At 41.2% G+C, this 12,716-nt stretch overlaps 2 protein-coding genes across 2 annotated transcripts in view; one reads left to right on the top strand and one right to left on the bottom strand.

Annotated features, from left to right (window-relative positions):
• Positions 1–12,716, bottom strand: part of PLD5 (phospholipase D family member 5) — a 138,434-nt gene that overhangs the window by 86,850 nt on the left and 38,868 nt on the right. The gene's annotated exons all lie outside the window — the stretch shown is intronic.
• On the top strand, positions 5,334–10,090 carry LOC149310824 (uncharacterized). The gene is made up of 2 exons (XM_089528349.1): positions 5,334–5,998; positions 9,910–10,090. Exons 1-2 carry the CDS (start codon positions 5,334–5,336, stop codon positions 10,088–10,090), a joined length of 846 nt encoding a protein of 281 aa, XP_089384475.1.

Below are 12,716 nucleotides of genomic sequence, written 5' to 3'. Positions count from 1 at the left end.
AGGCGAGGGGGAGCTTCCACCCTCCGGGGGTGGGGCCGCGTGCCGGGGGTGGAGCTTCCAGCCTCCAGGGGCGGGGCTTCGCCAGGCCTGAGGTGTCCTCTGAAGGACACCTCAGGTCTGCCGAAGCCCCGCGGGGAGGAGGAAGCATGTGCCCGCCCTCTCCTCCTCGGTCCCTTCCTTCGGCCGAACGGGCTCCAGTTTGCACCAACGGCAAAAAAGCCGGCAAAAAAGCCAACGAGGGCACCAGCGCTAGAGGCCTCGCCCTCTTTGCAGCCCCTGACGGGGCCCCAGGCCCTGTCAGAGGCTGGCAAAAAAGCTGATGGGGGCGCCAGCGCTGGAGGCCTCCCCCCCTTTGCCGGCCCTGCCGCCCTCCCATCTCACATTCATTCTCTTTTCTTCCTCCCTTTTGCTTATTCCATCTCCTTTTCTCATTCTCCCACTTCCTTCCCTCTCTCCCACTCTTTTTCCTTCCATCCGTCTCTCTCTTCCTTTTCCTTATTCCTCCCTTTCTATTTCCTTTTCACCTTCTTACTACCCTTCCATGCCTTTCTTCCTCCATTTCCTTTATTCCCCCTCTCTCACTCTCCCTTTTACTCTTTCTTTCTTTCCTTCCATTCATCTCTTTCTTCCTCCCTTTCCTTTATTTCCCCTTTCTTCCTTCCCTCCCTTCCACCTCTTCCTTTATTTCCCTCTCCCTTTCTCATCCCCCTTCCTTTTTCCTTCCCTCCCTCCTGTCTTCCTAGCTCCCTTCCCTTCTCCCCATCTCTCCCTCCACACCTCTTTCCTTCCTTCCTTCCTTCCCTTCCTGCTGGAGGCAGAGGTCCATCCCTTCTTCCTTCCCATCTCCCCTTCTCTTTCTCCTTCCTCCCTTCCACCCTTCCTTTCTCATTCTCCCTTCTCCTTCTTCTTCTCCATCTCTCCCTCCACACCTTCCTACCTTCTCTCTTTCTTTTCCTCCCTCCCTTTCTCACTCTCCCCTTGCCTTCCTTCCCTGTCTCTCCCTCCACACCCCTTTTTCTTTTTTGCTTTCCTTCCTTCCTTCCTCCCCTCTCTTCCTTTTCCTTCCTCCTTTTCTCATTCTCCCTTCTCCCCATCTCTCCCTCCACACCTCTTTCTTTCCTTCCCTCCTTTCCACTCTCCTTCCTTCCTTCCATCTCTTCCTCCTACCCTATCTTTCTCCACTCCCCTTTCTTTCTCTCCCTTCCACTCTCTCTCCTTCCTTCCTTCCTTTCCTCCTTCCTTCACTCACCTGCTGGAGGCAGAGGTCCAGGAGGGAAGAGGCTGGCGGCCCCCCAAAGGCCCCACCCACTTGCATGAGAGACCTTTGGCCTCTCGCATGAGTGAGCGGGGCCTTCGGCCTCTCACGTGAGCAGCCGCTCACATGAGAGGGAGGATGCCAGCGGCCCCCCAAAGGCCCCACCCACTTGCGCAAGAGACCTTTGGCCTCTCGTGCGAGTGAGCGGGGCCTTCAGCCTCTCACGTGAGAGGGAGGAGGCCGGCGGCCCCCCAAAGGCCCTGCCCACTCACACGAGAGGGAGGAGGCCGGCAGTCCTCAAAGGCCCCACGCGAAGGGCCTGGTGCTGCCGGATTGCCACTGATGCGGGGCCTTTGGCAATCGGCGGCAGCACCGGGCTCGGGCCAGTCCCCTGGCCTTGGCAGGCCACATACAGCCCGTGGGCTGGGGGTTGCCGACCCCTGCCTTAAACCTTGCTTCTTTTCTAAAAATCTCAGAATCATTTCGCTGCCTGAAGATGGACTGCTGAGACAGAGAAGAATGGATAAATATACCTTTATGATAGGAAATATTTATAGATCCCTGCCTCTAAAAGCAAGTGGAGGCTCAGTGTATGGGACAGGATCATTAGTGGAGGGTTCAATGCTTCAAGCTGTCACAAAAATAATTTATTTAACTTATTAAATGTATCCACTCTCTGTGTAGCCCCTTGTCATTTTCTTCACTCTTGACATGACCAAGGCTTTAAAACACTCTTTCAAGTGGCTTTTAACCATGTGCATTGACGGGATATACCAATGTATTAATACTGGCTGTATTAAATAGGTTTTTTAAATAGGTTTATTGAATTAATAAAAACATTCATTCATACATACATACAATTGCAAAATAAAACATGTACACACTAACATATATTCTACAGATATTCAACAGAGTCAACCTTCATACCTTATGCATCTTCCTATACTTCCCTGTACCCTTTACTTTCCTAACAATCTATTCCTATCTTCACAACTTTCTAACTTCTCAATTCTCACTCTGTCTCACTCCATCATATACCATCTGAATTCCTCTTGCTGACATCCACTCTTCTTACTATCTTCCCAACATAAGATAACTTCCTTCTCCTTTGAACGCTGTTTGTATAAACTCAAAGTAAAAGTAACTTTCTTTCTACAGTATAGATTTGTATCTTCACTCGATCATCTACATATTGCATAAACAACGAAAACTTGACATGGCTAAATGACCATGATCGGTGTCATTTGAAGCCTAAAATTTTTTATTCTTCTTTTAACAAGAGCATTAATATTCCCCCTTGAGATGACATTCTAAAATATTCCCATTTGCTATTATACCATTCACGGTGTTATTCATTATTTCATCAGTGAATTAGAGTTCCATATTCTCTTAAGATATTCTGTCACAGGTTTCCAAATTTGATCCATGCCGCATGTCGCTTCTCCTCTTAGCACCAATGTTAATTTGTCCATATCTATTGCCTCATAGAGTTTGATTTGCCAATCTTTTTTGTCAGGCATTTTTCCATCTTTCCACTTCTGCGCCAGGTTTATTCTTGCTAAGGTGATCGAATAGAACAAGATTTTACCATATTTTTTCTCTATAGCTTCATCAAACATATTCAGTAAGTACATTTCAGTTTTTTTCTGCATAGGAGTGTTCAATATTTCTGACAAGGTATCATTAACTGTATCCCAATATTTCTCAACTTCTTTTCACAACCACCAACAGTGAAATAAAGTGCCTGGGTTCTTTTTGCATTTCCATAGGTTACTACTGTTTTTGTATAATTTAGAAATTTTTCAGGGGTAAAATACCATCGATAAAAACTTTTGGAATAGTTTTTTCTGATTCGTTGTGATACTGTATATTTCATTACATTATTCCAAGATTTTTCCCATTTTGTCAATTCTAAGTTGTGACCGATGTTTTTTGCCCACTTTATCATCTCTTCTTTGACTATTTCGGGTTCTAAGCTTTCTTCCAGCAGGATTCTATAGATTTTCCCAATTAGCTCTTTCGTCACAGAAGTAATAATTTTGAAAATCTCTGGTTCTTTATCTTTCTCCATGAACCCAAAACATTTTTTATCCAAATGAAACCTTTCAAAAATTTGCCTATATGGAAATCCATTAATTATATGACCCTCCCCCCTTACCAACTCTTCTTGGGTTTTTATCTTCGCTTCTTTTCTATTACCTTTCAGCAACACTTTGTAAGTGAGCCAATTTTCATCTTGGATAGTTTCCCTTCTCTGTAAGGCTTCCTGAAGGGAGACCCAATCAGGTAATTTTGGTATTAATCGTTTTCTATATCTCTTCCAGACGTCCACTGGTGAACTTCTAATACAGTGGGTGTTGAAAATATTATTAATCTTGTCTTTTCCATACATGAGATAGGCATGCCATCCAAAATGGAGGCCTTCACCTTCTATAGCCAGCAGACTATTGATTTTAAGGGTAATCCATTCCTTCAGCCAAACAAGACAACAGGAATCATAATATAATTCCAAGTTTGGAATCCCTAAGCCGCCTCTTTGTTTCAAATCTTGTAATGCTTTTAATTGGGTTTTTGGTTTTTCCCATCCCAAATAAAGGAGAGTTCTTTGTGCCAATTTTTGAATATTTTCTATTTAATCGATATCGGAATCATTTGAAAATAAAAAATTAGTTTGGGCAATACACTCATCTTGATGTCCGCTATTCTACCAAGGAGTGATAGTTTCATTCCACTCCATCTGCACAAATCTTTCTTGATTTTATCCCATACAATTTTATAATTTTTATCAAATAAATTTATGTTCTTATTGGTCAGATTTATTCCCAAATACCTTACTATTTTCTGAACTTTTATTCCTGTTAGGTTGTGTATTTCTATGTCCTCTGTAGGGGTAAGATTTTTGGTTATGAAAGCAGATTTTTCCTTATTAATTTTTCACCCTATAATCTCGCCAAATTCTTCAAATTTCTTCGTAACTAATTCGATGCTGTGGTTAGGTTCATCTAATATAACAGCCAAATCGTCTGCATATGCCCTTGTTTTAAAATTATGTTTCTTAATTTTAAGGCCTTTAATTTCATTGTCCTGTTTAATATCTTTAATTAACAATTTGATTACCAGGTTGAAGAGTAAGAGGGAAAGAGGGCAGCCCTGACTCGTGCCTCTTTCTATAGGGAAGGTTCGAGATCTTTGCCCGTTCATACATATTTGGGCGGTTTGCAACTTATAGATCTCTTTTATCCAATTTCCAAATTTATGTGTGAGTTTCATTCTGTCTAATGTGTGACAAATTTAACAGCTTCTTCGTGGATAAAATCTCTTGGATAAGGGCTGATCTCAACACCAGTATTTCTTCAGAATCTATTAGAGAGGTGTCCAGAGCTTCCGTGGACCCTGTTAAACTGGATCACTTTGAGTTTGTTAGTACCGAGGAAGTGTACAAGATCCTTCGAAGTGTCAGGAAGATGACATGCTCTCTCAATCCCTATCCCTCATGGCTGGCAGCTCGGGGGGGTATGTGGTGCTAATTATGTTGCACCACATAATTAATACATCTCTAAAAGAGGGACAATTTCCATCTAAATTGAAATTAGCAGTTGTGAAAGCCCTGCTAAAAAAACCCTCCTTAGACCCCCTGATTTATAACAACTATCGGCCTGTATCGCTGCTGCTTTTTTGGGGGAAGGTAATCGAGAGGGTGGTCACATTCCAGCTTCAATTGATCTTGGATGAAACGGATTTTCTAGACCCATTTCAAACCAGCTTCCGGGAGGGCTATGGAGTTGAGACTGCCATGGTCGCCTTAGTCGATGATCTCCATCTGGGCATGGACAGGGGAAGCGTGTCCCTGTTAGTGCTTTTGGACATCTCAGCGGCTTTCGATACCATTGACCATGGTATCCTTCAGGAATGCCTGAGGGAGTTGGGTATCGGGGGCACTGCGCTCCAGTGGTTCCGTTCCTACCTCTTGGGTAGATTCCAGATGGTGCAGCTGGGGGACATTTGCTCCGATAAGAGGGAACTGACATCTGGTGTCCCTCAAGGAGCTATTCTGTCCCCCATGCTATTTAACATTTACATGAAACTGCTGGGAGAGATCATCCGGAGATACGGGGTGCAGTGTTATCAGTACGCTGATGACACCCAAATTTGTTTCTCTGTGTCTCTGACTGATGCAGTGACTAGGGATGGCATCTCGCCTCTAAATGCCTGTTTGGAGTCGGTAAGGGGCTGGATGAGTGAAAACAAACTCAGTCTGAATCCAGAGAAAACGGAAGTACTGGTGATAGGTTCCCCAGGTCTGGGTGGTGAATTTTGCCATCCTGTCCTGAACGAGGTCATGCTCCCCTTGAAGGTCTCGGTTCGCAGCTTGGGAGTGCTCCTGGACTCGTCGCTCCAGCTGTCATCTCAGGTGGATGCGGCGGTCAGGAGCGCTTGTTATCAGCTTTGGCTGATATGCCAGCTGTGCCCCTACCTGGACCAGAGGGACCTTGAAACTGTAGTACATGCTCTGGTAACCTCTCGACTGGATTTCTGCAATGCGCTCTACATGGGGCAACCCTTGTACCAAACCCGGAAGCTACAGTTAGTGCAAAATATGGCAGCGAGATTGGTTGCTGGGTGTTCCAGGTCAGACCACATAACACCTATTTTGAAAGATCTCCATTGGCTGCCTATTTGCTTCCGGGCTCAATACAAGGTGTTGGCAATGACCTATAAAGCCCTAAATGGCTTGGGCCCAGGGTACTTGGAGGACCGCCTATCCCCATATAATCCGCCCCACACACTCAGATCGGCAGGGAAGAACTTGCTGGAGGTCCCAACTACACGTTATGCGAGGACCTCGCAACGGGCCTTCTCTATCTCAGCCCCTAGAATATGGAACAATCTCCCTGACGAGCTCCGCTCCACCACATCTTTAGATCTCTTTAAGAAGAATCTTAAGACCTTTTTCTTCTCCCAAGCCTTCCCCCCATGAGATGTCATTTTATGTTCTACCCCCTGTGTCGATGACTTTGCAATGTTTATGGATTTCCCTACTCAGCTGGCCCTGTTTTTGTTATCAAGATTGTTTTTAAATGCAGTTTTTACTTGTTTTATATTGATGTATTTTCTATTTAAATCTGTACGCCACTTTGATCAAAAGTTGGAAAAACGGGATAAAAATAAACTATTATTATTATTATTATTATTATTATTATTATTATATTAATAATCCATGTATAACCCTCCAATTCACAGTGGCAAATGCCTTCTCGAGGTCGGCGAACAGTATGCCTAATTTACTATCGCTATGATATTGATAAAATTCTAATGTATTCAGTATAATCCTCAAATTATCTCCCATGTGTCTATTTGGGAGAAACCCCCTTTGATCTATGTCAATCCAATTTTGCATAGAAATCTTTTATCTCTGAGCTAATATAAGCAAAAATTTTGTAATCTAAATTTACGAGGGAGATAGGCCTATAGTTTTTAGGATCTGACAAATCTTTACCCTCTTTAGGAATGACCACAATACAAGTTTTAGTCCACGTTTTGTGAATTCCCTCCTTTAAAATAGCATTCATAGTGCATTTAAGAGGATGCATCAATTCGTTCATGAAGGTCTTATAGAATTTGGCAGTGAAGCCATCAGGCCTGGCGCCTTGCCTTCCTTACAGGTATTTATTGCTTGAGTAATTTCCTCTATGGATATGTCTCAGTTTAGACTGTTCATTTGATCTTCTAATGGTGTACACAACTCAGTTTTATCCAAATATTTTTCCATTTTCTCTTTATCTATAATCTGCGGTTTATAAAGCTTTTCATAAAAATCCTGGTAGACTTCTATTATGCTCTCATTCCGGACCAGTTTCCCATCCTTATTCTTAATCTCAGTTACTATACTTCTATTTTTCCCCTCCCTCAGTTTTAGTGCTAACCATTTACCAATTTTGTTTGAATGTTCAAATGTGGTTTGCTTTGGCATTTTTAAGTTTTTCCTTATTTCTGTTACGTTTTCCAAGTCAATTTGTTTTTGTAGTAGCTTAATCTCTTCATTAATTCTCTTGTTAGAGGGGTTTCTTTGTAGGTAGGTTTTTTAATTGCTGCTATTTGCTTCTGTTTGTTTTGTTTTTAGTTTGAATACAGTAGAATATTGTAGTTTTATTGGAACTTTTCTATCATCATTCACTGCTTTCAGAGGTCTATGTCAAAAAATGTGGTCTATTTATATTACAATTAAATAAAAATAAAAATAGTAGTAATGAGAAGGCAGAAGAAATTATCTATATCCATTGTGGAAACACATGCATGCGCACACGCGCGCACACACACACACACACAATATCACACACAGTATTCATATAGATACTATGCCTATGGTTGCAAAGACAATTATTATTATTATTATTATTATTATTAAGTTTTATTTATATAGCGCTGTAAATTTACACAGCACTGTACATAAAATCTTTTAATTAGACGGTTCCCTGCCTTCAGGCTTACAATCTAAGAAGACACGACACAAAAAGAGAAGGGAATGGTTGTGGGGAAGGGGATCAGGTCCAGCATTCTTCTCTCCCTCTGAGGCCTGGACCAAGGCAGATGGACAGATGGAGGGCTCTGTATCTTAAGGATAGGCCTGATGGCATTGGCCCACCCTCTCTCCCCCTCAGAGGCCAGGATGGAGTAGGATGCCTTTTGGGAGGGCTCAGTTCCTTTAGGGAGATAAGGCAGAGGGGGGGAAAAAGCCTTCTTTGCTCTCCTCCCATGTTCACTCATTTTTGTACAAATGAACTCTGCACATATGCACAAAACACATACAAATGGGGGGGGGGGGGAATCACACCCTCAACATTTATATGCCCACAATTCTGATCCAAAGGTGGGAAGAATGTTCCTTACACCCAAATGTCTGGGGGGAAGCTAGCAATGGATGTCCAATTAGTTAAAATCCTACAGTTCACCTTTTTATGTCCTAAATTATCTTTGTTCACATGGCTACGGTTCTTCCCCGGTGCTCCTTTCTGAAATCTATCTTTTCAATGTACTCAGACTAGTTAGGAATCCAGTAGCAGCACATCTATCTCAAGTAGGCTCAAGCCCTTGCTCCTGAACAAAGAAGCCGGGAAAAGAAAAAGAAAACCCAGAAAACAAAACCTCATATTCACCACCTTTCAAAAACAGATTTAAGATGAGAGGCAGAGAATATGTGGTCCTTCAGATGTTGTTGGATAGCAACTCCCATTCTTGTAGCCTAAAGTGATTCACTTCTGGCCCATGGAAGGGAGCCTAAAAGATCCACTCTGTCCCAGCCAGGAATAGATAAGTCTGATAAGCTGAAACTATCATCTTCATCACATATTTTTGTTGAATTAGGAATTAACGTAACTTTATAATAAAATATAGCGATGAATCACTGTCTGATTAGTTCAAATCTTACAGTTCAGCTTTTTCTGACCTGTTATTTTGGGCACATGGCTACCATTCTTCCCCAGTGCTCCTATATGTATGTGTAGGAAAGGTGGTATTGTTAGTGGTTTGCAACTACAGTCGAATTATTTTATATCATATATATGTCAGTGTGTGTCATAGTTTTGAAATAGGAACATTATTTTCTTAGGCTATGCATATCCACACATTTATGATACCATCTGCCTCATTATCAGAGAATTATAACTATGTGTTAATTCACTAAAGGTGTAAAGTGGGCGCTTTTCTGAAAAAATGCATAGCTGTGCCACTGCATTAAATGAGATTTGTGTATGCCTTGAAGGTACCTTGCCTAAGGGTTTTGTTAAACAAGCAATATTTCCTTCCTGTGAAATACAACCTAAAGCACCTGGTATTCCTTGATGGTTCCCCTCCAATTATTAACTAAGCCTGACCCTGTTTAGCTTCCAAGATCAGTCAGGATCCATTGCCTTGAAGGTCTTTAGGCTGATTAATTGTGATCCATTTTATTTATTAATTATTGCTAAAGATTAATATTTTAATAATTATTGTTTACTATTAGTTTTTTATTATTATTCTATTGTTGCCATGGTTGTTGCTTTTAAGTCATTTCCAACTTATAATGACCCAAAGGAAAATATATCCTGGGGTTTGCTTGGCAAGAATGCTAAAATGGATAAACTAGACTGTTCAATGGGCAATAACAAATTTACAAACTCCATGTCATGTCTGTTTATGTACTTACCAGCTGGTTTACCTGTAATTTCTTTACAATGTGTTCTCCATTCCTAAATCTTCCCTTCCCAATATTTGAACACCCAAAAATTATTCTTTTCCGCCATCTTCAAAGAGCTGCCCAATGGAACTGATCTGAGATCTGTTGCATTTTAGTCCATGAGAACACAATGCAGATTATTCAACTGCCCACTATGAAGAATCTGCATGGAACTTTGCCAATAAAATCATGCAGAGCTGATCCAACTTGGATGCTATAGTTAATAGTTTCTCAGAAGATGTAATCTTGGGCCCTGCTTGTCCAATAATAATGGATTGTTTTCAGTTTGTACATCTTTGGATGTGCAATGGATCCTTTAAGAACTGAGAGCTATTACATGTTCACTACAACTATGCCCTTCTTGGATCACTGAAAGGGCCAGATGGTGACTGGCTGAGTGAGTAAAGGAAGTAGACAGTGCCTTCTTACTTATTTCAAACAGACCCACTCCATCAGTCCCTCACTTGGCAGAGGAGGACAGGAGGCACCTGTGTCGGCTCCTGGGGCGTTGGCCTGGCAGAGACCTCAGAACCTCCGCTTGTGCCTTCCCCCCACCCACTCCATCCATCCCTTGCTCGGCAGAGGAGGTGGAGAGGCACCTGTGTCGGCTCCTGGGGCGTTAGCCTGGCAGGCTGTTGTGGAAACTGTTTTTGCCTCTTTTAAACTTTGATCTCTTATAATTGTTTTTTTATTAATTGTGATAAATTGTAGTTTTTGATGTTTATTATGGTATATGAATTATGGTTTTTGACATATTGTAATTGCTATTTTTATGTTTTTTCTATCAGGCATTATGTTATGTTTATATTTAATTCGCTTAATATTGTTTTGATGTGGACTTGTGCTAAAGAGTTGGGGAAAGGATTTTCTATGAACCTTGTTTGACTTGTAACATTCTTATGTATTCCTATTGATTGCAACTGCATTGATATTGCTTACTGTTATTGTCTGCTTTATATAGCTGGGGGGCTGGGAAGGGGTTACTTTGTTTTTTATTGTATTTTTATTGCACTGCCACTGTTCTTAGCCACCCGGATTCCTCGTTGATTGGGCAGGATACAAATAAATTATTTATTATTTATTAGTACTACAAGACAAGGTTCTAAAATGCCTAGATTGTAAGATCTCTGTGGAAAAAGCCTTACCTGGATTCCTCCATAATGGATACTTATTGGTCAGTGTCCATTTCATTTCTGGGCAATGTAATAGAATGTATGGTTGCATATGGGATGGGACTTGGAGGCATTGTTTTAAAGTGGCTTCATTTCTTCTTAAGGGGCCTCAATTTAGCTTCAATTTCTTTGTCCTCATGCACTACTGATGCCAAGCACTGGTTTTGAACTGAAACTGCTTCTTCTCAACAGCAGCTTTTCAGGAGAACATGTAAGGGGGGGGGGGGGTTGCAGCTGGTTGAATAAAAAGGTGAAAATTGAATGTCAAATCTGCTACGCAATCACAATTGGATATAAAGCCCTCTCTCCAGCACTGCATCACACAAATCTCTAGTTTGTTTTCATTTTTAAGAGCGAAAAATACAACTCTCTCACACTGAAAAATTATGTTCCCTCACACTTTCAAGGACCAAGAAACAAAAGGAAGCCTTAGAAAAGTGTATTGATTCTAAATTAGTAGTGGTCTAATATATAAAAAAAACAAAGAAAGAAAAGACATGGGGTGTATGAAACCAATGAAATCCATTTCAGCAACATAAGACAAATGGAATTGAAGCTTACCCACAGATGGTACTTAAACCCAGTTAAATTGGACAACATGAACAAAAATATCTTTGTCCAGTATGCTGGCTGGGCAATAGTGTCACAGGGATGCTATTCATATATGATATATTTATTCATATGTTAAAACTTTTGGAAGGCTATGTATGAAAGCAGCAAACATAACCTGCCAATCTGTACAACAAAGCTTTTTAATATCACATCTTGTTTACTTTTGATGAAAATAAAGACACACATCTTAAGGATCTCATAAAATTTTTATTAGTAACAGCTACTCAAGAGAGTGCCAGACACTGGAAAATAACTGCAGGATATGATAGAGAGGTGGTTAATAAGAGCATGAAAAGACTGACAAATAAAATAGACTGAACAGAAAAGTAACATGGGGATTTATTTATGGAAACCTGGCTTCCTTTTATTTTTTTACATGAACAAAGGCTTCTTCCAGTGGTCCAGCTTTTCTGGAGCGCAAAGAAAAACTTGCAAAGAGAAAAAGGGGGAGGAGAGGACCAATAAACATTCACATTAATTATTTGATAACAATGTATGTTCTCTGTCAATTGACTAGACAGTCAATCCATATTTATTACCATCACAGATTACTCATTAAAACAGAACAGAAAATCAGACATAGCAGAAAAGAAAAGAACAAAGGATAGCTCACAGGCAGAAAGATTCCTACACACACACACACACAAGATAGTTCAACAGCCAGCTTCTAAATCACTACCAAAATCAGAGGCCCAAAGCTGTACCTTACAATGCACATTTTAATAGCCACTGCACTGGTCCTTCTACACTGTACTTATAGTACTATGATTCTTCTTTGATTGCCATGGCAGCATCCAATGGAAAAGGAGCTCTCTAAATTTGAATTTGAATTGCTTCTCCTTCGACTGAAAATACCAGGATTCCATAGGATAGATAGAATTATTGCAGTTCAAGTGGAATCATACTGCTACAAAGTTTTATTTTCAGCCTTTTTCAGGGTACATACTACTTTGGACAACTTACCTGAATTGGGGGGGGGGGTAATTCTCTTGAGGTTTTTCTTAGACTTCTCAGCACCTTTTATTGTCTTTATTACCACTTATTACAGTAGCTTGGATTATTTACAGAGCAGCAGCATCCTTACTGTCCCTGATAACTTCTGTTTTTCAACAGGTAGCACCATCTGACTGACCTGAGTCACAGCACACTCAGATTCCTACCTGAGACAGTGAGCCACCCTGTTAAAGTAACAGCAATGTAATGCCCAGATGAAGCTTTTCCACTTGTTGGGAAAACAAGAAAGTGTCTAGTAGAAAGTGGAGAGATGGTACCAGCAGGAGTTACTAGTGATGTGTGTTGGTGATGGATGACACTGGGAACACTAGGAATTGGGAGTACCATGCCCAATGACAGTATGGGATCATGGTACCCACCCTGATTACTTATCTCATGGGTCACAGACATTCATCCCAAGCCACATATCACCCTTGAGGCAATTCAGTTTGGCCTTAGTGACCCCTAGGTC

Source organism: Sceloporus occidentalis, unplaced genomic scaffold (genome assembly GCF_023333645.1).
Source record: "Sceloporus occidentalis isolate IW3139 unplaced genomic scaffold, rSceOcc1.0.p SCAF_6, whole genome shotgun sequence".
In the NCBI taxonomy this organism is placed as follows: domain Eukaryota; kingdom Metazoa; phylum Chordata; class Lepidosauria; order Squamata; family Phrynosomatidae; genus Sceloporus; species Sceloporus occidentalis.
The sequence above is the reverse complement of the archived record's forward strand: the minus strand, read 5'-3'. Positions and strand labels throughout refer to the sequence as shown.

Coding starts and splice junctions, on each gene's coding strand:
- LOC149310824 (XM_089528349.1), top strand. CDS start 5,334: ATGAAACTGCTGGGAGAGATCATCCGGAGATACGGGGTGCAGTGTTAT. Junction 5,999..9,909: donor CTAAATGGCTTGGGCCCAGG/GTACTTGGAGGA, acceptor TATTTCAAACAG/ACCCACTCCATCAGTCCCTC.